The sequence below is a fragment of the Terrapene carolina genome, unplaced genomic scaffold (genome assembly GCF_002925995.2).
Source record: "Terrapene carolina triunguis isolate 2854851 unplaced genomic scaffold, T_m_triunguis-2.0 Scaffold42, whole genome shotgun sequence".
Classification (NCBI taxonomy): Eukaryota; Metazoa; Chordata; order Testudines; family Emydidae; genus Terrapene; species Terrapene triunguis.
This window is the reverse complement of record NW_020664393.1, coordinates 28723979-28750060: the sequence shown is the minus strand read 5'-3', so window position 1 is coordinate 28750060 and position 26082 is coordinate 28723979. Positions and strand designations below refer to the sequence as shown.

The window sequence follows — 26082 nt, the reverse complement described above, 5'->3', positions numbered from 1 at the left end:
ATTCAGTTTACCTTTATTGAGCTGACAAATACCAGCCAAAAAAACATTTATAAAAATCAAAATATTTAAATAACCAGAAATTGAGAGAAGTTCCCTTACTAGTTCAATGAACAAGATCTAGCAACTACTCTATAGTTTAAAGTGATTTTTGTAACCTAACATCTTTTGTGCAACTTTTTTATTATGCTGTGTGGAGATATTAATCAAAGTTCTATACCCCAATTCTGTAATGACAATGACATTTATGAAACTTCAACACTTTCAAAAAAAATCTTAAACTGTTCTTTTGGACATAAAATCATCATGTGTTGCACTGCCACATTCTATGGTGCAGTCAACTACATAAAACTATCTAAATCATTGGTTTAACTTTTGCCTCATTTCACATGGTATACAAAGGAACTATTTTCACTGCTAACTTGAAATACTACACAAAGAAACAAGCAATTCAGTAAAAAAATGGTCAGAGATCTCCTCAGAACTGATATACTAATACAGTATATTTCAGAAACTGATTACAAGTTAAGCTACTAAAACATGAACAAAGTTTTTGCCACAAGTGTATATGATTTCAGAAATACTAAAACTTGGCTAAATTGCATGGAAACTGTACATCTCATTCAGCAGAATACAATACATATTCATCCAGGTGAAAATAAGTTTGTTTAAGGACAAAAGTTTCATCATAAATAATTTGCAGCATTTATTCAATATTGAATATTCAGATACTTTATCAAGCCAGTTACATGTAAAGTAACCTCTGCGATTTAAATTACAATGTATAATGTGCATCATCTAAAATTACTAGAATGCAGCAGCTTACAATTTACAGTTAACTTTGAATGAACCAACAAAAATTAAACCGGTTTTAATATGGAGATTTGAGGGAATAGTGTACACTACCTGTAACAGACATTTAAATGACTTTCATGCCAAGCTCAATCTATGTAAAAAGAAAAGGGATAGTCATTTCAATAACTATGAATTCTTTCAGTTTGGGATTTGAACACTTACCTGCTCTGAACATCTAAGCCCTGTTTCTAACTACAGCAGAACAAGGATGTTCCTCCACTGGCAAGATAGTTATTCCACCCAGATTTATGATTGGAAAGAACTTCTTCATTTTTTCTTGATTAATATCTTCAAGCTGCTCACAAAGAGCAAGATCACAAGTACAATGGGTAAACTGTTCTAAATATAACTTCAAGCAAAAGAAATATTTAGAACAAAGCTGCTTTTTTATCTCAACAATGGTTTCCAAGTTGAAACTAGACTTGGAAATTCACCCATACAGTCAGTTGACAGATTTCCTGACATTTTCAGGGGATGTTATCGGATGTGCCTGGCATGGGAACTATCTAAAATACAGAGTTATGTGAATTTGTAACAGCACTTTATGAAGATTTAATGTGTAACACACTTACACAGGAAATATTTTACAACTTTAATATATTAAACATCTCAGCAAGGAACATAAAGCCTATGCACACAATACAGTGACATGAACAAACACTAAAGACTTATTATTTTTCCTTTTAATAGCACTGACATCGCGAATGGTTAACAATATTCTAAAACAGTCTCCTTTCTCCACACAACCTATACATACAGTATCATATGGATATATTACATAGCACAGAAACAAGCAGCAGATGCATTAAGGGAACAGGGGCTATATGGATCATATAGCCTGCCTAGGAAGAGACCAACATCAGAAAACCATTTATGCAGTCAGCATAGATACAATCAGTATAGCTAATTAAATACCCGTCATTTTCAAAAGTCAATCCACAGCAAGGGGAAGAAAGGCTTTAGAGAAAGAGTTTTGCACCCAGCTTCAGAAGCAATATAAGCAGATTAAGCTATCAAAAACTGGGCCCACTCTGGACTGGCCTTGATGCACATGCGGTACATTTGTTTTCAGAATGCAAGATTAATTGGGAATGTCCGCACTAGTGTTTCGATTTCCATATTTGTGATGAATGACTAGCAGCACAACTCCTAGAAAGAAGCATATGGACCCCACAGTGATGTAAGCGATTCCCAAAAATGGATTTTTGCCTCCCATCCATGATATGGTGCTCAGGATCATCCGTTTTCGTCCATCGAAACTGTGCACAGGGTAATCTGAAGAACATATAGGAAAATTCATCCCAAATCCAGTCATTTAAAACTGGCATATTAAAACATGAGATCATTTCAGTTGGTAACAGAATGTAACACACCCTTCCCCCAATATCTGATTTCCTTAGTGACCTAATTTTCATTCTCAGTTTTCATGTACTCTCCACTACTGTGCAGCAAAATGAAAGACAACAATAAGGATCTCTCACTGACCAGTACACAGCTGCTAGTCACACAAATGATTAAGAACTCTTGTACGGACCCTGCTAAATTTTTAATATCAACTTCTGCAACCTTCCTCCTGTCTGGTATTTTGGATTCTCACCTAACCTTCAATCTGTCATCTACTTTACCCGCTGCTCTGACCACATCCGTCTCATTAAACCTCTTCACTGGCTTTCATTCACCTTCCAGATCAATTTTAAGCAGATCCTCAGCTGGTGTAAACTGTCATAGCTACAATGACTACAGTTTACACGAGTGGGGGGAGATGGTCCATGTTCAAGGATCCCACCTATTTCCTATTCTTTTCACATTGTCTTTCTTTCTCCCTTCACTACAGCCAAACCGCCTGCTTTACTTCTCCCCTTTTCAGTATGTCTTCACTGTAGAAGTAACTGAGATGACTGGATCTGGACATGATTATCAGCATAGACCTAGCCCAGCCATAAAAAGCGACAGCACACAATTATACTCGAGTGCATCCATTGGACTGTGTTCACTTGGGAGCTGTACTCTCACATGTGAAGCATTAAGACTTCTGGGCTAATATCCTATGGTTTAGTGCTGCAGGCTCTATGAACTATTTCCACAGTGTTTTGTGGAAGAACCTGTCGGTCCTTTCTGGGCACCTGTGCTGAAGTGGTCTTAGCTCACCAGAAGAAAACCCATTTCCAATTTGTCATACTCTAGATTTCTATCTGTAGCCTCCATTCTAACTTGTAGCATGGCCTGGATCCAACACATCTACGGTTGGCATTAATGCAACTCTCATTCTGGAAGCAGATGCAGGCATGACACGGGTAGGGGGCATTCTGGCAGCTGTTTGTAACCCTGAGAATGCAGCAGTGTGCCTTGCTAAGGAGATCACAAAGGCTGAATGCAGACATGGAATAGTGGAGATAGTTGATGCAGGTTTTAAACACTGTGGAATCCCCACAACCTAATGCTTCTGGAGCAGAACCACAAGCAGAATGATGGGACTATATTGTCATGGAGATCTGGGATGAGGAACAGAGAGCCCAGAATTTCCACGAGGAAGGCCACATTCTTGGAGCTGCGTAAGGAGCTTGTCCTGGCCCGTTAGGACCAGGAAATGCAGAAGAGACAGAGCAAAAATATATAGCCTGGTGGAGGATTGTGGGAAGGTAATGGCAGACTAGTAGTTCCTGAGTTGATTTGCCTGTGCCCACACTGCAAAGTGAACTGGTTACCAGACCATGCATAAGCAGCACTTTGGCTTTAGCCTATAGCCCCAGACAGGCCAGCTAGCCAGGGCTGAAAGCATCCTGACTATATACACAGATCTCTAGCCCTGTTATGAACTAGGTTAGGGACAAAATCCAAGTAAAAGCCCAAGTTAACTCTGCAGCGAAGACAAGCCCTAAGGGTCCTCCAGCTTTGTCTCTGGGTTTACCATGCAAGTCCTGTACCTGGAATCCCTCGCTTGCATTGCCATGCCTCCACCACCTCCTCAAAAGGCACTATCGTTCTCTCCTCAGTGAAGTATTAAACTGCCTGATTGTCTTTATACCTGTCTAAAGGACTTAGCACATTGCTGTCACTACATTCTGTACAAAAAAGCTAGTAAAAGAAAATGACTAACGTTACAAAGTCAAGCACTCAAAATTAAGAAATGCCAGGACTAAGGTTGCCAGAAGATGGATTTACATATCTTATGGATCAGGCTGCATCTGTATATCCTGAAATCTGTGCAGCAGCATGCTTCTGAATTTCTTGTCCAGGAACTGAAAACTCGTAAATTAAACTAAACGTACTGTTTACATACTGATTTATACCTGCCTCTGGAGATTTCCATTACTTGCATCTGAAGAAGTGAGGTTCTTACCCATGAAAGCTTATGCTCCCAATACTTCTGTTAGTCTTAAAAGGTGCCACAGGACCCTCTGTTACTTTTTACAGATTCAGACTAACAAGGCTACCCCTCTGATACATTACACTGTAGTGTGTCAGAAGCTTCTAATTTTCTGGAACCAAAATTAATTGGTTTAAACAGCTTGCAGACTCCACAAACATATCCTACATTCTTCCTGACTCAAAGTTATTCACAGTTGATGAAGTTTAAAAACTCAAGCTGTTTGACAAAACTCATCAAGAAGTCTCTGCACATCTCAACATTCTCAGAGCTTCAAGTTTTCACAGCAAAAACCAACTCAAAAGCCTACAAAACAGTCTAAGGACCAGTTCTCATTTGAGGACAAATAAAAAATGCGAAATGCTTAGACCAGGAAGTTTCCATGTGTCTGATAAATGCCAGGTTTTTCTATAATGATTCATTTGGGCACTCTTTACAATAGCAAACTGGTTACCTCCATTACAGATACTATGTTGCCCTCTTCAAACCAATTACCAGTCTTCTTTGCACAAGTAGTAAACTGGGCTGATAATTTCATTAATTTACAAGTAAACATGCTATGTAGTTCTGCTATGCAACTAATAAAATAAAGCACAAAAAGGATATTAGTTATTCACAAACAACATCCTTTGCATTAGCTTCTCTGAATTCATCTCAAAAGTTTCATATCACATGTTCTCAAAACTGAAATACTGACAAATTCTGAAAGCTATAAATACATACATTCAAATATTCCAGGTGATATCAGCAGTTTTTAAAGTTTCAATAAAGGATACTGTATGTGATGTCCAAAGAGTACTTTCCAGCTTGTAAGGTAGGCTGCAAGTTATTTTTTCTCTCAATCAGGCGATATAGTTTACGAAATGTAGGCAATGCTGCAGTACGCATCCACACAATAAAGTCTTCATTGATGAACCCATTGTTGTCTGTTTCAGAATCCAGCATATACACTGGTTTGGGCCAGTTCACAGGCTTTGTTGTGCCTAAAATTAAAGAATTCAATTAACTAGAAATATTTAGACAAGAGGTATATCTTGCAGGTTTAGATACTGGTGTGCACTTAAGAACTTTTTTCTAAGACTTTGAAGTGTGTGTGCGGAATTCCAGATACTGGCAATCAAAGGTAATTTTGTTTTTGGCCAATTAAAAATCAATACAAGGAATTAATACAGTTGCCAGAGGACAGAGGGTCATGCTCAGATCAATTTCAGTCAAAAATATTAGATTTGGGGAAAAAATGATTTTACAGAACCTATCAATAGAAATATTTTTAAATTTAAGATTAGTGAAGTGCTTTTGGTATTTAAAGAGTTGTAGGATTTCTGAGAGTTAGCAACCCAAAAATTGCAAAACTGTGTTAGCATATTACAATCCGAAAGTCAGAATGGTCCAAAACTAAGTGAAACGCAAAAAATAAAAGTAGTCTGAGTGGTACAAAGGTACATTATTAAAATATATAGTAATCCAAAGCATTATTAGTGGTATAAACAATAAAATTTCCTTATGGATATGATTTTAAGCCAGTATACCTTTAACCATGACACGAGAAGTTAGAACCAGATATCAAAGAATTAACAGAAAGCGTGAAACAAGCAGATATTAAAAATAGGCTGGTAATTAAGAGCAACATTAGCTGCACTACAGCATTAATTGCTAGCTGAATATTTTGTTTCAAACAACGTTTAACTCTTATAAGAATGAACGTATGCTTGAAAGCGATGACTTTCAAGATAATTTTGGTTTAAATAAAGAGCATTGCCCCACTCAGTCTCACATGGAGCAATACTCTTCCATAAATATTTACAAGTTAGTTAGCTGTCAGATGCAGTGAATGTGAGTTTTTAAAACAATCCATATTATAAAATAAAGGATTTGACTTAATTCCCTATAAGAGTTCATAAAGTTAGAATAGCGTGCCTTGATTTTTCTTTTTATGTTTATGACATTTATGTTTTGCTTGACAAACCACTAACTTTACTTAAGACATTTTCTAGAATTTCAGAAAGATAGGCAGGGAATTATAACATATTCTAATTCCAGCATTTTAAAATATCAGTTTCTTTCAATGACTGTACTGATTTTAAATCATTAACAAAAATACTACAGTAAAATAGAGACACACATATGTGATAAAATGATTTTCTGAAAATGACAGAAACTATCTCTCTGCATGGCAAAAAAAGTGTTGAGCTTGGTATTCTTAGCAGAACCACAGCATAGTTGTATTAGGATGCCCACTACAATGCTTGTACTGGGAAAAAAAATAGTAACAATAGCTTTTTATTAAAATGCATTTGACATGTTTTCAGTATTTTGTTATTCAATTTAAAATTTTAAGATCTTACCTTGGAAAAGTGCTGTCAAATTATTTGTATTTCCAGAAGGATTCCTGAACTTAACATTTTTATCTGTCCACCAAGCAATACCTTTTTTATTCAAAGTAATAGGGGTCCTTGTTTCATTATCAATGCGAAACAATTCCAGTGTATCTAATATGAGAAATTCAAGTTAGAGAAGGGGTAGAAAAACCTTCAATTGACTCTAGTTTCATCTGTTCGGTATTATTTGATATTTCCATAAAACTGGAGAAGGCAGCATTTATAGCCATGACTATCAGAGTAAATGAATTGTTTCATAGGACACAATATATCATAGAATCATAGCAATGTAGGACTAAAAGGGACCTTGATAGGTCTTCAAGTCCACAGCACTGAGGCAGCACTAAGTATTATCTAGACCATCCCTGACAGGTGTTTGTCATTGGAGGTTTTTAAGAACGGGTTAGACAGGGATTCCACAGCCTCCCTAGGTAATTTGTTCCAGTGCTTATCTACCCTTATAGTTAAGTTTTTCCAAATGTCTAACCTAAATCACCCTTGCTGCAATTTAAGCCCATTACTTCTTGTCCTGTCCTCAGTGGTTAAGGAGAACAACTTCTCACCTCTTCTTAAAACACCTTTTACATACTTAAAGACAGTTATGTTTTCCCCCCCACCCCCGTCCAAGTCCTCTATTCTCCAGAATAAACTAACCCAATTTTTAATTTTTTTCTGCATAGGTTATGTTTTCTAGACCTAATCATTTTTGTCGCTCTTCTCTGGATTTTCTCCAGTTTGTCCACATCTTTCCTGAAGCATGGTGTCCAGTTCTGGACACAATTCTCCAGCTGAAGTCTTATCCATGCTGAATAGAGTGTAAGAATTACTTCTCGTGTCTTGCTTATAACACTCCTGCTAATACATCCCAGCATGATGTTCACTTTTTTGCAAGAGATTTAAATTGTTGATTCACTTAATTTGTGATGCACTACAACCCCCAGATCCTTTTCTGCAATATTCCTTCCTAGGCAGTCATTTCCCATTTTGTATTTGTGCAATTGATTATTCCTTCCTAAGTGTAGTACTTCACATTCATCCTTCTTGAATTTCATCCTATTTAATTTAACAACATTTCTCCATTTTGTCAAGATCATCCTGAATTCTAATTCTGTCCCCGAAAAGGCTTGTAACCATTCTCAGCTTGGTATCATCCACAAACTTCATAAGTGTACTTTCTATGTAATAATCAAAAATTATGTAGAAGATATTCAATAGAACCAGACCCAGGACAGATCCATGCAGGGCCCCACTCTGATTTGCCCTTCCAGCTTGACTGTGAACCATTGATGATTACTAAGTCAAATTGCTAATGGCTCAGAGATCTCTTCAGCCAGTTCCTTACCTATTCTAGGATGTATTTAATCAGGCCTTGCCAACTTGATGACATCTAGCTTGTCTATGTAATTCTTCACTTGTTCTTTTCCTATTTTAGTCTCAAATCCTACCCCATTTACACTGATGTTCACTATGTAAGTCATCCGATCACTGTTTGTTTTCACCAAAAACAAACATAAAAGCCATTTAACACTTCCGCCATTGCTGCAATTTCTTGTTTTTGTCTTTCCTACCTTGTTAAGTAATGGGCCTACTGGGCCCTTGGTATTCCTCATGTATTTGTTACTCTTTATATTCCTAGTTAGGTTCATCTTGATTTGTGCGTCAGTCTTTCTATTTTTGTCCCCAAATGCTTGTGTTTTTTTATATTCGTCCTTTGTAATTTGACCTAGTTTCCACTTCTTGTATGACTCTTTATTGAGTTTCAGGTCACTGAAGATCTCCTGGTTAAGCCAGCATGGTCCCTACCAAACTTCCTATCTTTCCAACACATTGGGGTAGTTTGCTCTTGTGCCTTTAATAATGTCTCTTTAAAAATCTGACAACTCTTATGAACTCTTCCACCCACCCACTTTGTTTTGCTTCCCATGGGAGCTTACCTACCAATTCTCTGAGTTTGCTAAAGACTGACTTCTTGAAGCCCATTGTCTTTATTCTGCTGTTTTCTCTCCTACCATTCCTCATAATCATGAACTCTATCATTTCATGATCATTTTCACCCAAGCTGCCTTCCACTTTCAGATTATCAAATAGTTCCTCCGTTTATCAGAATCAAATCTAGAATAGCCTCTCCCCCAGTTGCTTTTTCCACCTGCTATAATAAAAAGTTGTCACCAATGCATTCCAAGAACTTGTTGGATAAGCTGTGCCGTGCTGTATTATTTTCCCAGCAGATGTCTGGGTAGTTGAAATCCCCCATCACCACCAAGTTCTGTGTTTTTGGATGGATTTTATTTATCATTATTCGTTGTTTTAAAAAAAAGCCTCATCCACCTCTTCTTCCTAGTTAGGTAGTCTACAGTAGACACCTACCATGACATCACCCCTGTTTTATACCTCTTTTATCCTTACCCGGAGACTTTTAACAAGTCTGTCTCCTACTTCCCTGTCAACCTCAGTGCAAGTGTATACACTTTTTATATACAAAGCAATGCTTCCTCCCTTCTTTCCCCTGCCTGTTCCTCCTGAACAAGCTATACCCTCTATCTAATATTCCAGTCATCTGAATTATCCCACCAAGTTTATGTGACACCAATTATGTCATAACTGTGACTCAATGGTATTTCTGATTCTTCCTGTTCATTCCCCATACTTTTGCATTCGTATATAGATATCTATTTATTAGATTTCCCCCCTAAATTTCCTCTGCTCTCCTTTGTCCCTGCTGTGCTTGCCCATGTTTCCCCCTGACTCTGACCCTTCACCCAGATCTCCATATTTTATTTTATATACAGTACTACATGTATACTAGATAAACGTAACAGCCAGTGCCATGTGGAAGTTATCTCCAACCCTTGTTGTCATAATTGAATGAATCTGATAAAACAGTTTCAGAAGGAAAATAAGCAGTAGCAGTTCCCCTAGCATGTTTCCCCTTCCGCACTCAAGCATAACAAAATCTATTTGCTTTGCACAGTTAAAGCTTGTCTAATTTAAAGACAAAATCCTCTAACATTTTTAATCAATTTCAAATAATTTATAGCACAATTCGATGTGTGTACCAGATTGCAAAAGTGTCTTGATATTTTTATGAGGTAATTTAAAAGAAAATACCATACCATTAAACATACTGTTGGCAATAGCTCCACAAGGAGCAATGGGTTTACCCTCACTCGTGCTGTAAGGCTCACACTCCTTACTGGGATTCTAATGTTTAAAAGAAAATAAGAGATAGTTAAGATCTGCAGCTAACTAATCCCATTATAAACTACATTTTCTGCATCCTTTGAATAACATAACTTGAATTGCCAAGTCTAAACTATTTAAAATATCATTTTTAATATTAATTGTAATAGTTTTTACTCACTAAACAAAAACTGAATCAGAGTTCAGAACCCACATAGTGCATACACTGTAGAAAATAACGTTTTGTTTTGTTTTGTTAATCAATATGGTGGAGTTTTTGTATGCTTTTGATCTAATGCTTCAGAATAACCAAAATATATTTAAAACACATTTCCACCATTAAACCAGTGAGAAAGTTGACTATCTGAAACAAGACTTCGGCACTTAACAGTAAAATATTTATATACTGATGTAAGACCAATAGATACTATAAAATGAAGATGTAAAAATGGTAACAACTCCCCCAACTTGCCCTGTTTTGAGACAAAACATCCAAGTAAAAAAAACTAACTTCAGTGGCACAACAGCCATTTACTGGAACTCTCCTACCCTTTTATAAAGGTCACAGGGAACAGAGAAAGAAGTATCTGCTGGAGCCGCAAATAGCCAACAACTCCCTTATCAAGAGCCTAAGGCCCAGTCTTCACTTAAAACTTAGGTTGACATAGCTACTGATATGAAAACTCCATACCTCTGAGCATACCTTTGGGGGGGGAGGGATAGCTTAGGGTTTGAGCATTGGCCTGCTAAACCCAGGGTTGTGAGTTCAATCCTTGAGGGGCCCATTTAGGGTACTGGGGTAAATATCTGTCTGGGGATTGGTCCTGCTTTGAGCAGGGGGTTGGATTAGAGGACCTCCTGAGGTCCCTTCCAACCCTGATATTCTATGATCACAGATATGCTGACCTAATCCCCAATGTAGATGCAGCCAGTTTGATGGAAGAATGCTTCCATTGACCTAGCTATAGTCCCTTGGGTACGTGGAGGTCCTACAGTGATGGATAAACCCATTCTGTCACTGTAGTCTATGTCTTACACTAAAGGGCATAGCTATGGCACCACTGCTATGCTTCTGTAGCACCCATAGTTTAGATATGGCCTAATTAAGAACATAAGAATGGCCCTAATGGGTCCATCCAACCCAGTACTTTGTCTTCCAACAGTGGTTGGTGCCAGATGCTTCAAAGGGAATGAACAGAACAGGACAATCATCAAGTGATCCATCCCCTGTTGTGCAGTCCCTAAACCACTCACTGCCAGAAGCGGAAACATCCAGAGATTGAGGTTGCATCCCTGATCATCTTGGCTATTAGCCGCTGATGGACCGATCTTCCATTAATTTATTTAATTCTTTTTTGAACCCAGTTATACTTTTGGCCTTCACAACATCCCCTGGCAACAAGTTCCACAGGTTGACTGTGCCTTGTGTGAAGAAGTACTTTCTTATGTTTGTTTTAAACCTGCTGCTTATTAATTTCATTGGGTGACCCCTAATTCTTGTATTATGTGAAAGGTAAATACCACTTTCTTATTCCCTTTCTCCACAACATTCATAATTTTATAGATCTCTATCATATCCCCCCCCCGTCATCTCTTTTCTAAGATGAACAGTCCCACTCTTTTTAATCTCTCCTCATACTCCTTATTCTTTTTTGCCATTCCCTGTACTTTTTCCAATTACAATATATCTTTTTTGAGATGGGGTGACCAGAACTGCACACAGTATTCAAGATGTGGGTGTACCATGAATTTATATAGTTGCATTATGATATTTTCTGTCTTATTATCTATCCCTTTCCTAATGGTTCCTGAAATTGTTGGGTTTTTTGACTGCTGCTGCACATTGAGTGGATGTTTTCAGAGGACTATCCACAATTACTCCAAGATCTCTTTCTTGAGTGGGAACAGCTAATTTAGACCCCATCATTTTGTTTGCATAGTTAGGAATATGTTTTCCAATGTGCATTACTTTGCAGCAATCAACACTGAATTTCATCTGCCATTTTGTTGCCATGTAACCCAGATTTGAGAAATCACTTTCTAACTCTTTGCAGTCTGCTTTGGACTTAACTATCTCGAGTAATTTTGTATCGTTTGTAAACTTTGCCACCTCACCGTTAAACATATTCATAAATGATCTGGGAAATGGGGTTAACAGCATAGGTCCCTGTACAGATCCTTAGGGGACCCCACTATTTACCTCTTTTCACAGTGAAAACTGACCATTTATCCCTATCTTTTGTGTTCCCAAACCACCGGTAGAAGACAAAGCATACCTAAAGAGGCCATGAGAAACTTCACATAGTTGTTTTGAACACATGCATTTTAGTATTGATATTTGATAACTAGTAGCTAATCAACTGGAATGCTAAATCTGAGTACTCAATTCTAAGGACTGAAAACGGCTAACTAGCTGGGCATTGTTCATTAGTGAAAGATAAAACTTCAGACAGAACAGATGGAGCTAAACTGGTTTCACTGCCTGAAAAGCACAACAGATCTAAGCTAATCAGAACACATTTATTTGCAGTGAGCAATGATCAATCTACTGTACCACAATCCATCAGATAGAAGTATATAAAGTCCATTTAGTGTAACATATATGAAGTCATCAATATAACATTGATTCTTTGACAATGTCTCCTACTACACAAAGAAAAGTGTCTATTTCACCTCGATGTTGAAAATGCTTCTGCAGCGTATGGATTTATGTTACCTAATTATTACCGATGATTAGACTTGAGCATAAGTTTACTTACAAGTAAAGAACTATTATCGCCATTTAGTTGGCTGTCATCCCGAGACTTCACATAACGACGATGGTTTTGATAGAAGTTGGACAGTCCATAATACATAAACACATTGGTCTGCAAAACACAAGGTGGCAGATTGAAAGAGGATATTCAATAACACCAATACATAAGATAACGATCCATAAGATACATTAATGTGTTGATACAGGCAGGAAATTGACAAATCTTTACATATTGATGTTCTATATTTATTCTACATCAGTAATATTCATAATGTATTAGCTCAGAAGACAAATCAAAACAAAATGTTTTAAACTGCCAGTATTGTAAACTCAGCCTGGCATCTGAAAGACAAGTTGTATCCTTCTAACCTCACAAGTCATCATCAAGAAATTCTGAAATACCTTACATTCGCTGTTTAACAATTCAGAGGCAACAATGAAAGTTTCTTTAGTGTCAATATCTAAGTTCAAGGGGCTTCCCACACTCGTATCCAACACTAAGACCCATATCTACAAAGGGACTTAGGCACAGCAATGCTGAGTATTGCTGTGCCTAACTTTTAGGCACCTAGAAAAATCACTGAAAGAATAATGGAATCCACAAAGCCTGAGTTAGGTGTCTAGCCTAGCCTTTCTATACAATGAATGTGGAGAGATAGGTGACTAAAGCTGTGATCCACAGAAGCCAGCAAGCTAGGTGGCTCCTTGCCTAACCTAGCCAATGGGTGATGCCAATGAGAGGGGTGTATCATAAGCCCTCCCTCCCCCTTCTCATGGATTTTCACTGGCTAAATCTGGGCTGCGGGGAGGCATCTAAGCCTGCTTGTGATCCACTGCTGGGAAAATCCTCTCCTGGAGTCAGACGGCTTAGCGCCTAAGCCATTCTTGCATGAAACAACGGAGGAGCAGCAGCCACCTTTCTTATAACTTTTAGCCCAGTGGTTAGAGCACTCACTGGAATGTGAGAGACCCAGGCTCAATTCCTCCCCATCCCGTCTGAAGGGAAGAATGGATTTTAACAGTGGTCTCCCACTTGTCAGAAGAGCGCTCCAACCACAGGACTATTGGGTATTCTGATCTGGGTCTCTCTCACTAACCACACAGGAGCATCTGGTCACACGGTATTGCACAATTCAAGTAGTCTCAGTTTTCCAAATCTTTACATTATACAGAGTATTTCTGAAATTCACACAGAAACTCAAATTTTCTTTTAAAACGTAAGACCCCCAAACTTTTGTAAAACTGAATGCCCTTAGGGACATTCATAAAACTAGTTTGCAAGCCTTGTTTACACTGAGTTTATTGTTAAAATCTCCTTTAGTTGCACTACCACCCGCGTGGTTCCATCAATGACTGGGAGTGCTAATGTAGGCTGGCCACTTGCATCTTTACAACAGGGTCATCTAACCCTGGTTAACGATAGTTAAAACATCAGCAGGCAGTCTATGCGAATGCTCCTACATATTGTACCATCAGTGGTGCAACAGAAAGAGAATTTAATAAAAAACTCAGTACAGACTGTCAAAGTCTCACATGGTAAATCTATGGATTCGTGACTTAAGGATCCAGTTAACGTTAAACATTTCTGGGTGATGATAAATTAAGACCTGATTCAAACCTGTTGCACCAGATGCAGTTTGTGGAGAAGACATACAACACACAGGATTAGTTGATGGATGAAGAGAAGAGCATAACAGGATTTAATTTTTAAGAATAAGGCAAGTATGATGTTCCTCTAACATAAAAATTTAGTTTTTTTGACTTAACTAAGCAGATGTGAAGATAGCTAGTACAATACCTTACAAAAGCAATGATAAAATGCAAAAGGCATGAACATAAAATTAAGAACAGGAATACTTGTGGCTCCTTAGAGACTAACAAATTTATTTCAGCATAAGCTTTCGTGGGCTGCAGCTCACTTCTTCAGATGCATAGAGTGGAACACACAGACAGAAGATATTTATACATACAGAGAACACGAAAAGGTGGAAGTACGCATACCAATTGTAAGAGGCCAATCAATTGAGATGAGCTATCAGTAGCAGCAGAAGAAAAAACTTTGAAGTGATAATCGAGATGACACACAGAAGGTGTGAGGAGAACTTAACATGGGGGGGAAAAAAATTCAATTAGTGTAATGACCCAACCATTCCCAGTCTCTGTTTAGGCCTAAGTTAATTGTGTCTAATTTGCATATTAATTCGAGTTCAGCAGTTTCTCTTTGGAGTCTGTTTTTGAAGTTTTTTTGTTGCAAAACTGACACCTTCAAGTCTGTCACTGAGTGATTAGAGAGGTTGAAGTGTTCTCCCACTGGTTTTTGAATGTTATGATTCCTGATGTCAGATTTGTGTCCATTTATTCTTTTGCGTAGAGACTGTCCAGTCTGGCCAATGTACATGGCAGAGGGGCATTGCTGGCACATGATGGCATATATCACGTTGGTAGATGTGCAGGTGAACGAGCCCCTGATGGTGTGGCTGATGTGGTTAGGTCCTACGATGGTGTCACTTGAATAGATATGTGGACAGAGCTGGCATCGGGCTTTGTTGCAAGGATAGGTTCCTGGGTTAGTGTTTTTGTTGTATGGTGTGCGGTTGCTGGTGAGTATTTGCTTAAGGTTGGGAGGCTGTCTGTAAGCGAGGACTGGTCTGTCTCCCAAGATCTGTGAGAGTGAGGGATCATCTTTCAGGATAGGTTGTAGATCTTTGATGATGCGCTGGAGAGGTTTCAGTTGGGGGCTGAAGGTGGCGGCTAGTGGCGTTCTGTTATTTTCTTTGTAGGGTCTGTCCTATAGTAGGTGGCTTCTGGGTACTCATGTTTTCATGTTCTCTGTATGTATAAATATCTTCTGTCTGTGTGTTCCACTCTATGCATCTGAAGAAGTGAGCTGCAGCCCACGAAAGCTTATGCTGAAATAAATTTGTTAGTCTCTAAGGTGCCACAAGTACTCCTGTTCTTTTTGCGGATACAGACTAACACGGCTGCTACTTTGAAACCTGTCATAAAATTAAGAGTAATTCTGATGATAACTCACACACAAAGTAACAGACCTCAAAGGGCTGATCCAGTGTAAAGTTAATGGTGCAAGTACAAGGTGGTGTGCTATTCCAGGACACATTTAAACATTTGTTGCAGGGACTAGAAGAGTCGGTTCCCGTGTAATCAATCTGCAAGAGAAAGAGGATACTGAGTTACAATGAGAGAAAGACATAAATCACGATTACTAAACCAAACAGACTGACGTAATCTCTGCTCTTTCTCAATCAACTCCATCTCAAATCCAAAGAATATTCCCACACAGAAGACTTCATATAGAATCAAGGTTTCACAAGTGGATTTTTCACATTACAGAAGGAAAAAAATAAAAATAAAAAAGAATGTCTGTGCTAAAAAGAAGTCAACTCATGGAGGTTTACTTAATACATTGTTACTTCCCATTTAGGCACCTAAATGAAGAGGCAAGATTTTCAAAAGCACTCAGACTCCAATCTGGGAGCTGCTGGCTGCTTTTGAAAGGCTAGTTCTTAATGTAAGATATTAAGACAATGATTTGGCATATCTTTAAAGAAAGCTAGGAAGAATAGATTACCACTGGATAGTGGAGAATACCATCAGTGTTTATTTGATTGATTGTGGATTACCTAACTTTTAAAATGATGAAATTCAAACAACATTAATATGAAGAGTTAAAAACCTCAGAGAATATATACATGGGTCAACTCATCATCCTGTTTGGTGTTTTAAACAAACCTTTATTGAAAAGTATGTATATACAAGAATTTTGCACTGTGTCCTGACAGAACAGTGATAATTTGACCAACTGTTTGGATGGTTTTCCAAAAGGCAATTGAACATTGTTTTGTCTGGTCTATTGTTGCAATTGAACCTATTGCCGACCCCCATTATCAACAATACTTTTTCTAGTATATATCAGGTTTGAGTGTCGGCAAGAAGGTTGAATTAAATAGGATTATCTAAAAAATAAACAAGTTTTAGGCCCTGTGTTCACTTGGAAATAGCACCATTTCAGCAGTCTCGTCAGCAATGTGTTTGGATATAGATCTGTAACAGTGCTGTCCAGTCTGTCCTTATCTATACAGGCAATTAAACTAGTTGAACTAGTATTGTGCAAAAAAACTTCAGGACCAGACTCCAAAGAGAAACTGCTGAGCTCCAATTAATTTGCAAATTTGACACCATCAGATCAGGATTAAACAAAGACTGCGAATGGCTATCCAACTACAGAAGCAGTTTCTCCTCCCTTGGTGTTCACACCTCAACTCCTAGCAGAGCACCTCACCCTCCCTGATTGAACTAACCTCGTTATCTCCATACTGATTTATACCTGCCTCTGGAAATTTCCATTATTTGCGTCTGATGAAGTGGGCATTCACCCACGAAAGCTTATGCTCCAATACTTCTGTTAGTCTTAAAGGTGCCACAGGACCCTCTGTTGCTTTTTACAGATTCAGACTAACACGGCTACCCCTCTGTTAGTATTGTACTGACACCTGTTGTCAACAATTGATAGTTTTCCTATGACAAGCCAAACCTAGGGTGAAGTATCTTTCAGAGACCTTAATACTCAGAACCCACTCTATTCTCTAGTCATCCAAAGAGTCCTACATAAAAAACAAAGCTTGTTATTTTAGGGTTAAAAAGGCATGTTATATTTTAAAATGTCAAGTCTTTAAACAACTGACTGTAAACTCTATGAAGCAGAAAATCTCTCTCTCTCTCTACATGTCTGTATACCAACAATGGGACCATACTCTTGATTGGGGCCGCTTGGCTCTATGGTAATACAAATAATAAACAGTAATTGATAGTAGCAGTAACGCAGAAAGAGAAAGAACAAACCCCATTTTTTTTTCATTTGTGGGTCACCTATAATTGATAGCACACTTAACTGCCTTGTTATAGGTCAATTTTGTTCATCCTGACAAAGTAAATAATTGGACAACCATTCTGTATACATCATATTATTGATAGTTTAAAAAAATTGCTTTAGTCCTGGATCAGGTATCTTTTAGAACTGATTTTCAATGTTATGTTTCAGCTCCTGAATGATTCCTAAATAAATTAAATTCCAACACTTGTTGCACTGCTCCCAGGGTAGAGGAAAAGAAAGCAAGAGAAACTGGTAAAACACTGAAGACACCTTTTTGCTAGCCATATACTTGTTTTCCATCCAACAAAATTATGTATTTTTTTAACTGGACTTCTATGAACACACTACCCATCCTCTGAAGTATGTTCATGTGACCTCAACAGAATTTCAGAAAATGCTAGAAAAGCGACTCATGTAAAGGATATGTAATTTTATGCTACGTTAAAGCTGTTGGAAAGCTTCCATATTTCAATTCATGACAAGTGGAACGGAAATCAGTGTGAAACCTATATTGATACACGACATTTAGCTGAGTGAGAAGTACTAACAAAGTATGCTTAAATTGCTTCTTATACATTCCCCTTCATAAATTAAACCAATACCACTGTTATTTTTTGAACAAGAGACAGTAACTTATAAATAATTTTATGGAATAAACATGTTTGCGTATAGTAAGAAGTGGAATTATTCACTGACTCAGACAGCTATTAAATGTATTAGAACAGAGGTTCTCAAACTGTGGTCCATGTACCACCAGTGGTCCGCGAGCTCCATTCAAGTGGTCCGCAGATAGCTCCCTCTAAGATGCGCATCTGGGTGGCTGCACACAAGAGAATGAAGGGCCACCCACTTAAATTAGTGGAGCCACGCCTGCGCGGCTCCACTAATTAGGTGCCTGGACCCTGGAGAAGATGCACATGTAAGGTGATGTAGTGGCCTCTAGGGGGTATAGAGGGTAGGTGTGAGGGGGCAGTGGGGTGAGAAGAGGGGGTGGGGGAGAATTTGGGACATGCAGGGCTGCTGTGGCCAGAGAAAGGGGAGACTTTCCCCAGCTCCAGGGCTGCAGCTGCCAGGGAGAGACGGCCCTCCTTCCCAGCCTCAGCTCTGTGGCTGCTGTGGCAGGAGAGAAACTCCCTTCCTTCCCAGCCCCACCTTGGGGGCCGCCACGGCAGGGGAGAGAGGGCACATCCATTGCATTAGAAAGGTAAGACTACTGATATTAAAATATGAGTTGTGTGCCTTTATTTGTAGAACAAAAACACATTTTTATTGTTTTTTTATATAGTGCTTGTAGCCAAAGCGCTTTACAATAGTTAACTAATGGTACAAACAACATTTGGAAAGATCATTAAGTGGACCCTCTGCAATTTTCAAGTGGTCCGTGAAAAAAAAAGTTTGTGAACCACTGTATTAGAATATTCAACTGTTTGGTAAACATGGCTTTATTGGAAAATAAGCAATAAAGATATCAAATGTTGACATTACTTGACTAAATTTTACTTTAAAATGAAGTTGTTTCAAATCTGTAAAGTGCTTAACTGTTCATTTTGTTTTAAACTATAGAGTAATCAAAAAAATTTCATTGTTCATAAAAATTATATGAGCTAGATTATACAAGTGTGCCTATCATTCACAGCTAAGGGGAAGTGAGGTGTGTCCAAGAGCTGGTTCCTGTTCTTTCACCCTGGTGCCCTGCAAATTCACGGATATCTGCTTTATAGCCACAGATATCTGCATCCATGGATGCGGATATCCGTGAACCATTTTTGCGGATCGCAGATGGATGTGGATCCAAATTTTATATCGAAAACCCTGCAAATCTGCAGATATCTGTTTTATATCCGCAGATCATTTTTGCAGATCACGGATCGGATTCAGATACACATTTTGAATCTGCGCAGGGCTCTATTTGTCAGCTCTAGATTATTTTAGAGTGGCATACAGGCTGCTCTAAAATATGCCAGCTAGTTATGGCTCTGAAGGGACAATATGTAAGCCAGAAACGGCCATGACACATTCACATTCCAGCCACACCCTTTATTCCATTCCAGGGACTGCAAGAATGGCATAGAAAACAACTAAAATGGTTCTACGCCAGTTAGGGATTTACCCATGACAAGGGAATCCAGCAGGTCTGTCATAGCACAAGGGGGCTAGACTGCAGAAGAAAATTTGCTTCTATATCTTTAAAAAGACAATCATTAAAGAGTCTGGGAAATAAATGAATGATCCCCATTGGCATATAATCTTTTATCATCACAACGTATACCCCATGCCATTGAACCTTAACTTGTCAAAAAGAAAAAAAAAAAACACACCACACAGTGGGACCAGATTTATTTATTTATTTTTAAATGAACATTCCTCTACAGCTAGCAGATCTATTTTATGTATTTATATAGACACTATGGTCTTAGTCTCAATATAAGAATCCAAAAAAGAAAATGAACAGAATGTTTCCCAACCAAGCTGAAAAAGGCAAATAGTACACAAAATGTAAGAAACTTGGCCAAAATTTTCACAACTGGGATCTTTCAATTAAAGCTTCTTAGTCTAAATTTGGGCTCCAATCCCAAAAACACTTAACCGCATGTTTAACTTTAATCAGTGGGACTATTCATGCAAGAAATGTTAAGCACATGTGCAAATGTTTGTTAGGTCAAGGTCCTAGACACCTATATAAAAGAAGTGCATCTTGCATCTGAAGAAGTGAGGTTCTTACCCACGAAAGCTTATGCTCCCAATACTTCTGTTAGTCTTAAAGGTGCCACAGGACCCTCTGTTGCTTTTTACAGACTAAATAAATTTGGTTATCTAAATATAGATTTAAGACCTTAACTTCAGGCACTCTGTTCTGAAAAATTTGCCCTTTGATTTTAAATATTTTTTGTTGTAATAATTTATTCTAGAACAAAACTAAGGAAATTTGTTTCTTTAAAGAAATGATAAGCTACAATGGTGGTTAATTTGTTAGAAGCAACAACTTTTTACTCTTGTTCCAATCATTAAAAGAACACTCAAATTTAGAGTTTACAAGTCCATCCTAAGCGTTATTTCAAGAAAATGTCTTAAAGTTACTCTATCAAATCCAACCATGTTCTTTTAAGCAGCTCAGGGTTGATTTTAAGATGGGATGTGTGGCTCAAATCTGGGAAGAAAGGCATGTATATTTTTAGAAAGCAATTAAGAACACACACAATACTGGGAGAACATAAAGTACATTTCTACCTTGTCTTTTAAATTCCTTGCCTTTGAGGGTTTCATTTATTTTTTTTAAGTAGTCTGATGTTTATATTCCTTTGCATATTGTATTATGGTAGTGTTAACATTTTAACAGAGATATACAAATGAAAAATCTCAGACACTCTTTCAATCTAGCTAATGAAATAATTTCCACAACTATTCCATCTTCACTCCTCAAGGTTATCGCCACCGATTGACAGATAGAAGTGAACAATACTGTTTTTTATATAACTGGTATGACTTGATCTGCACACCAAAGTGTATTTTTAAGGGGCTCAGTCTGCAGCCACATATGCGCTTCACTTATTACTGAGAGTAATCCCACTATTTTAAATGGGACTACTGAAAGCGGTAAAGTTAAGCATATATGTAAGTGAGGGAGAGCGAGTGAGGGAGGGTGGGGGAGGGGACCGTCGTGGGGAAGGGGCGGGATAGATCCTTAAATTCAAGAACTGATCTTAGGTGTAAAAAAAGTTGGACACCACTAAGCTAAAGAAATCAGTATCAAGGGAGGATACTAAGGATAGTAGGCAAGGTCATTTTGAGTCTACCACTCTATGTTCTTTCAACCTCCATTAGTCAATGCAAGAGATAAACAAGTAATTAAAAACAGAACGTTAACATTTGACCAAATTGACAAACACAGTCATTTCCTACAGAAGCCATTTCTTCACCTCCAAAACCACATCAACCACAACAGCATGAAGAGACAAGGAGGATCTGGCAATGCCCAATAGAACAGCAGAACCCCTTTAATACTGCAGGCTGCTAGACTATCATACTACCTATAAAACCTACCTCACCTGACCCTGGTCTGAGGAATGGCTGCTCCATGAGGAAGACTGGGTCTTCCAGTTATTACCCAAGCTGGGGATTTTTCTCTGTGTTTCAGAGTGGCATTTGTAATCTCAACCATAATGTGGTAAATTATAGAAGGCAGAGACCTATTAGCTCCACACATCCCCACCCCAGGCCAGCACTGTACAGCTGGGTCTCTACAGGGTATTTCCCAGACGTGGTCTGCCTGGGTTTAGAAAGCCCAGCTCCTTTTTCCGAACATTTCCTGCACTCAAGATCGCCCCCGCTCACCCTCTGCCAGGGTTTCACCCAGAGACGAGAGGTGCCTAGCGCGAGCTCAGATACCAGCTGAGACCAGGAGCCGGGAGACTCCAGAGCCGGTAACCACCACAAGAGAGAGTTCCCCTCCCAGGGCAAAGCCCCCCCAGTCTAACCGCCACCCCCACCCGGGCAGGGAGAGCCAGCGCCGGTCACCCAGCCCCGACAGCCCGCTCCACGTCACGACCCTCACTCACCTCGTACTCGCGGATGTTGTTGGAGGTGACGAAGATGCCGATGCCGATGGGGATGAAGATGAGGCCGATGATGAAGAAGGCGGGCAGCACGGTGCCTGCGGTCAGGATGGGCTGCCAGGCCGGCAGGCGTTGCTGCTTGAATGCCGTGTTATCCGGCTTGCGGCTCTTCCCCGCCCCGCCGGGGACCCCCACTCCCGACGGGTGCCCGTCCGCCTCCTCCTTCGCGTTGTAGTTCACCGCCATGGGGCCGCCGAGGAGGGGGAGCAGCCACCGCTCTGCTCGGGAACCGAGGCCGCCTCCGCTCGGGCCAGTGAGGAGCGAGAGAGAACTGCGCCTGCGCGCGAGGAAGAGGACAGTTCCGCACCCACGGAGCCACTAACAACAAACAAACGTCACCAGCTCCCCTAACCGGGTGACCGGGACACTGTCTTCCGCCCGCCCTCCGCAACCTGCGCATGCGCCGCCGCAGTAGGCGCGGCAGGGGCTTGGTTAGATCTGGGGCGCATAATCGATGACTATAAACTCCACTAACCTCCACCCTTCCGGCTTAGCCGGGGCTCCCAGCCCGTGCCCTGAAGGCGCATGCGCAAACAGAGAGAGCGCGAAAGAGAATGTGAGTGTGCGCCCACGCATGCGCAGTCTCTCCCGCCCCGGTTGGGGTGCGCGACGCTCACTGTGGAGGCGTCGCGTGACCAAGCTGCGCGCTCCACTGCCGTCACTGTGGGCGGCTGCGGTGCGTTACGAAAACGACTCTTGTCCTGTGCAGAGACGCACACACGTCATGGGGCGGGGAACGACGCTAGTTTGGGCACCGCGGCGCGGGAGCGCCTCGCGCCCAGCCGGGCCCCCAGCGACCGTTGCTGGTCACTGCCTTCCTCCAGGGGCCTTGCCCCGCCACTGAGCCCCGCGTGCGCAGGGAGAGCTGCCAACAGCTGCCGGGACCTCCCAACGGCTTTTGTCAAACGCTTCTTGCGAGGGTCACAATGAACGAGGAAGAGCTGAACCGTCTGGGATCGGCTGTCTACACTGCCGCGGTAAATCGACCTATGCTACGCAACTCCAGCTACGTGAATAACATAGCTGGCGTTGCCGTACCTGAGGTCAAGTTACTGCGGGGACGACATTGACGGGGGTCGACGGGAGAAACTCTCCCCTCCACTTACCTTACTCTTCTTGTGGGAGGCTGACTGGAGAGCCATCTGCTGTCAATTTGCCAGGTCTTCAGTAGACGTGCTAAATCGACTGCCAGTGGATCATCTCAGAGGGTGCGTCTACACTTACCTCCGGGTCTGATGGCAGGCAATCGATGTTCTGGGATCGATTTATCGCGTGTTGTCTAGACGCGATAAATCGATCCTGGATCGATCCCGGAAGTGCTCGCCGTCGAAGCCGGTACTCCAGCTCGGCGAGCGGAGTACGCAGCATCGACGGGGGAGCCTTCCTGCCACGTCTGGACCAGCGGTAAGTTTGGACTAAGGTACTTCGAATTCAGCTACGTTATTAACGTAGCTGAATTTGCGTACCTTAGTCCGAAGTGCGGGGGTAGTGTGGACCAGGCCAGAGCCTCAATCTGGGCTGTAGTGTAGCCTGCCCTATTGTCAGGGGAGTGCACCATCGACTGGACCTGCCCTCTGCTGGCCCAGGCTGAGGGGGGGCGATGAGGCAAAAGAGACTGTAAGACGTCTCCTCTGTCTTCCCACCCAGTCACATCATCTGCTGCGTTAGCGCTGCCAAAATCACTACATAGGTGGACTAGTTTAATTTAGACTGTACTTAGAAACTGGTTTTGGCTTGGTACCCACTATGGGAGCTAGTTTTGTTCTTTTGTCCAGTGTAACTATTTTGGTTAGGGGTGTGATTGATTTTTTTTTTTAACTGAAATAGTTATACCAGTACAGTCTCTAGTGGGGCTTTAACTATAGCAGTGTAGCTTATTCCCCTTTTTGTGAAGAAGAAGAAGAAAACTATACTGGAATAAACACTTGTAGACAGATTATTAGTGCATCCACCTTAGGGGAGTTGTATGACTTAATAGGTATAGGCAAAGTAGTACAACATGTGTTTAGATAGGGTCACAGATTGATATTATTCCGGGATTTTACATTGGGGGATGGGGGAATCACATTTAAGCAAGCAAAAATAAAATATCACATATAATTTCACATAGTGGTGATGAACTGGCTAGCTCAAACATTTTTGCTTTGTGGAGGGCATTAGGCAAAGTGAATAGAAAATGGGAAATAAATACATGTTTTTAAAAGAATGTATACACACCAGTATTCCTTTCCCCCCAATGCCCTTTCTCCATCCCAGGCTATCAGTGATATCCTATACCTATGCAGATCTCAGTGTAAGATTGGAGCCTTAATGTGTTGCGTTTGTTAATTAATCTTTGATGAAATGAAGACTATAGCTATATCAAAGACTGGTAAAGAATGTTGAAATTAACTAAGCCCTGGTCTACACTGGGGGTGTGTGTGTCAACCTAAAATACGCAACTTCAGCTACACGAATAGCATAGCTGAAGTCGGTGTATCTTAGGTCGGCTTACTTGGCCGTGAGGACGGCGGCGAGTCGACCGCTGCCGCTCCCCCATCGACTCTGCTTCCGCCTCTTGCGAGCTGGAGTTCCGGAGTCGACAGGGAGTGCGTTCGGGGATCGATTTATCTGTGTCTAGACGAGACACAATTAATCGATCCCCAATAGATCGATCAGCGGGTAGTGAAGACCTACCCTTAGTTACATTTGAAAGAGACTTAAAGATTGGATGTATGTGTAGGAATAATAGCCATGTGGTATACTTCTTAAAATCTATATATCACATTGAGTCTGAAAAAAGCTTTTTTCTCTTATTGGTCAGTAACTGATTAAAAGATAGGAAACAAAGGGTAGGATTAAATGTTCAGTTTTCAGAATGGAGAGAGGTAAATAGTGGTGTCCCCCTGGGGTCTGTACTGGGGCTAGTACTGATTCATAAATTATCTGGAAAAAGGGTTAAACAGTGAGGAGGTGGCAAAATTTGCAGATGATACGAAACTATTCAAGATACTTATGTCCAAAGAAGACTGCTAAGAGTTACAAAGGGATCTCACAAAACTGGGTGACTGGGCAACAAAATGGCAGATAAAATTCAGTGTTGAAAAATGCAAAGTAATGCACATTGGAAAACATAATCCCAACTATACAGATAAAATGATGGGGTCTAAATTAGCTGTTAACACTCAAGAAAGAGATCTTGGGGACATTGTGGCTAGTTCTCTGAAAACATCCACTCAATGTGCAGTGGCATTCAAAAAAGCTAATAGAATATTGGGAATCATTAAGAAAGGGATAGATAAGAAGACAAAACAATTCATATTGCCTCTGTATAAATCCATGGTATGCCCACATCTTGAATACTGCGTGCAGATCTGGTTGTCTTGTCTCAAAAAAGATATATTGGAATTGGAAGAAGTACAGAAACGGGCAACAAAAATGATTAAGGATATGGAACAACTTCCATATGAGGAGAGATTAATAAGACTGGGACTTTTCAGCTTGGAAAAGACGACTAAGGGGGGCTGCGATAGAGATCTATAAAGTCATGACTTGTGTGGAGAAAGTAAATAAGGAAATGTTACTTACTCTTCACATAACATAAGAACTAGGGGTCACCCAAAGAAATGAGTAGGCAGCAGGTTTAAAACAAAAGGAAGGATTTCTTCACAGAAGGCACAGTCAACCTATGGAACTCTTTGCCAGAGAATGTTGTGAGGGCCAAGACTGAGGGTGCAAAAAATAACTAGATAAGTTCATGGAGGATAGGCCCATCAATGGCTATTAGCAAGTATGGGTTGGGATGCAAAACCATACTCTGAAGTTGCCCGAAGCTGGGAAATGGGCGACAGAAGGAATCACTTGATGATTACCTGTTCTGTTCATTCCCTCTGAAGCACCTGGCATTGGCCACTGTTGGAAGACAGGATGTTGACCTAGATCAGGGGTCGGCAACCTTTCAGAAGTGGTGTGCCAAGTCTTCATTTATTCACTCTAATTTAAGGTTTCGTGTGCCAGTAATACATTTTAACGTTTTTAGAAGGTCTCTTTCTACAAGTCTATAATAT

The 26082-nt window shown here is 40.2% G+C and overlaps 1 protein-coding gene across 1 annotated transcript; it reads right to left on the bottom strand.

Annotated features, from left to right (window-relative positions):
* Positions 1-351: 351 nt before the first annotated feature.
* TMEM30A (transmembrane protein 30A) lies at positions 352-22524 on the bottom strand. The gene is made up of 7 exons (XM_026654609.2): positions 21980-22524; positions 15583-15699; positions 12537-12644; positions 9711-9798; positions 6565-6708; positions 4996-5202; positions 352-2127 (listed from the first exon to the last, which is right to left on the bottom strand). Exons 1-7 carry the CDS (start codon positions 22220-22222, stop codon positions 1934-1936), a joined length of 1101 nt encoding a protein of 366 aa, XP_026510394.1. The 5' UTR covers positions 22223-22524; the 3' UTR covers positions 352-1933.
* Positions 22525-26082: the final 3558 nt, after the last annotated feature.

Excerpts from the sequence above, each read along its gene's own strand:
- TMEM30A (XM_026654609.2), bottom strand. The coding sequence starts at position 22,222 with ATGGCGGTGAACTACAACGCGAAGGAGGAGGCGGACGGGCACCCGTCG. Across the intron at positions 12,645-15,582 it reads CACTGGATCAGCCCTTTGAG|ACCAATGTGTTTATGTATTA; the intron begins GTCTGTTACTTT and ends TGTGTTTTGCAG. Across the intron at positions 9,799-12,536 it reads GCGATAATAGTTCTTTACTT|AATCCCAGTAAGGAGTGTGA; the intron begins GTAAGTAAACTT and ends TTTAAACATTAG.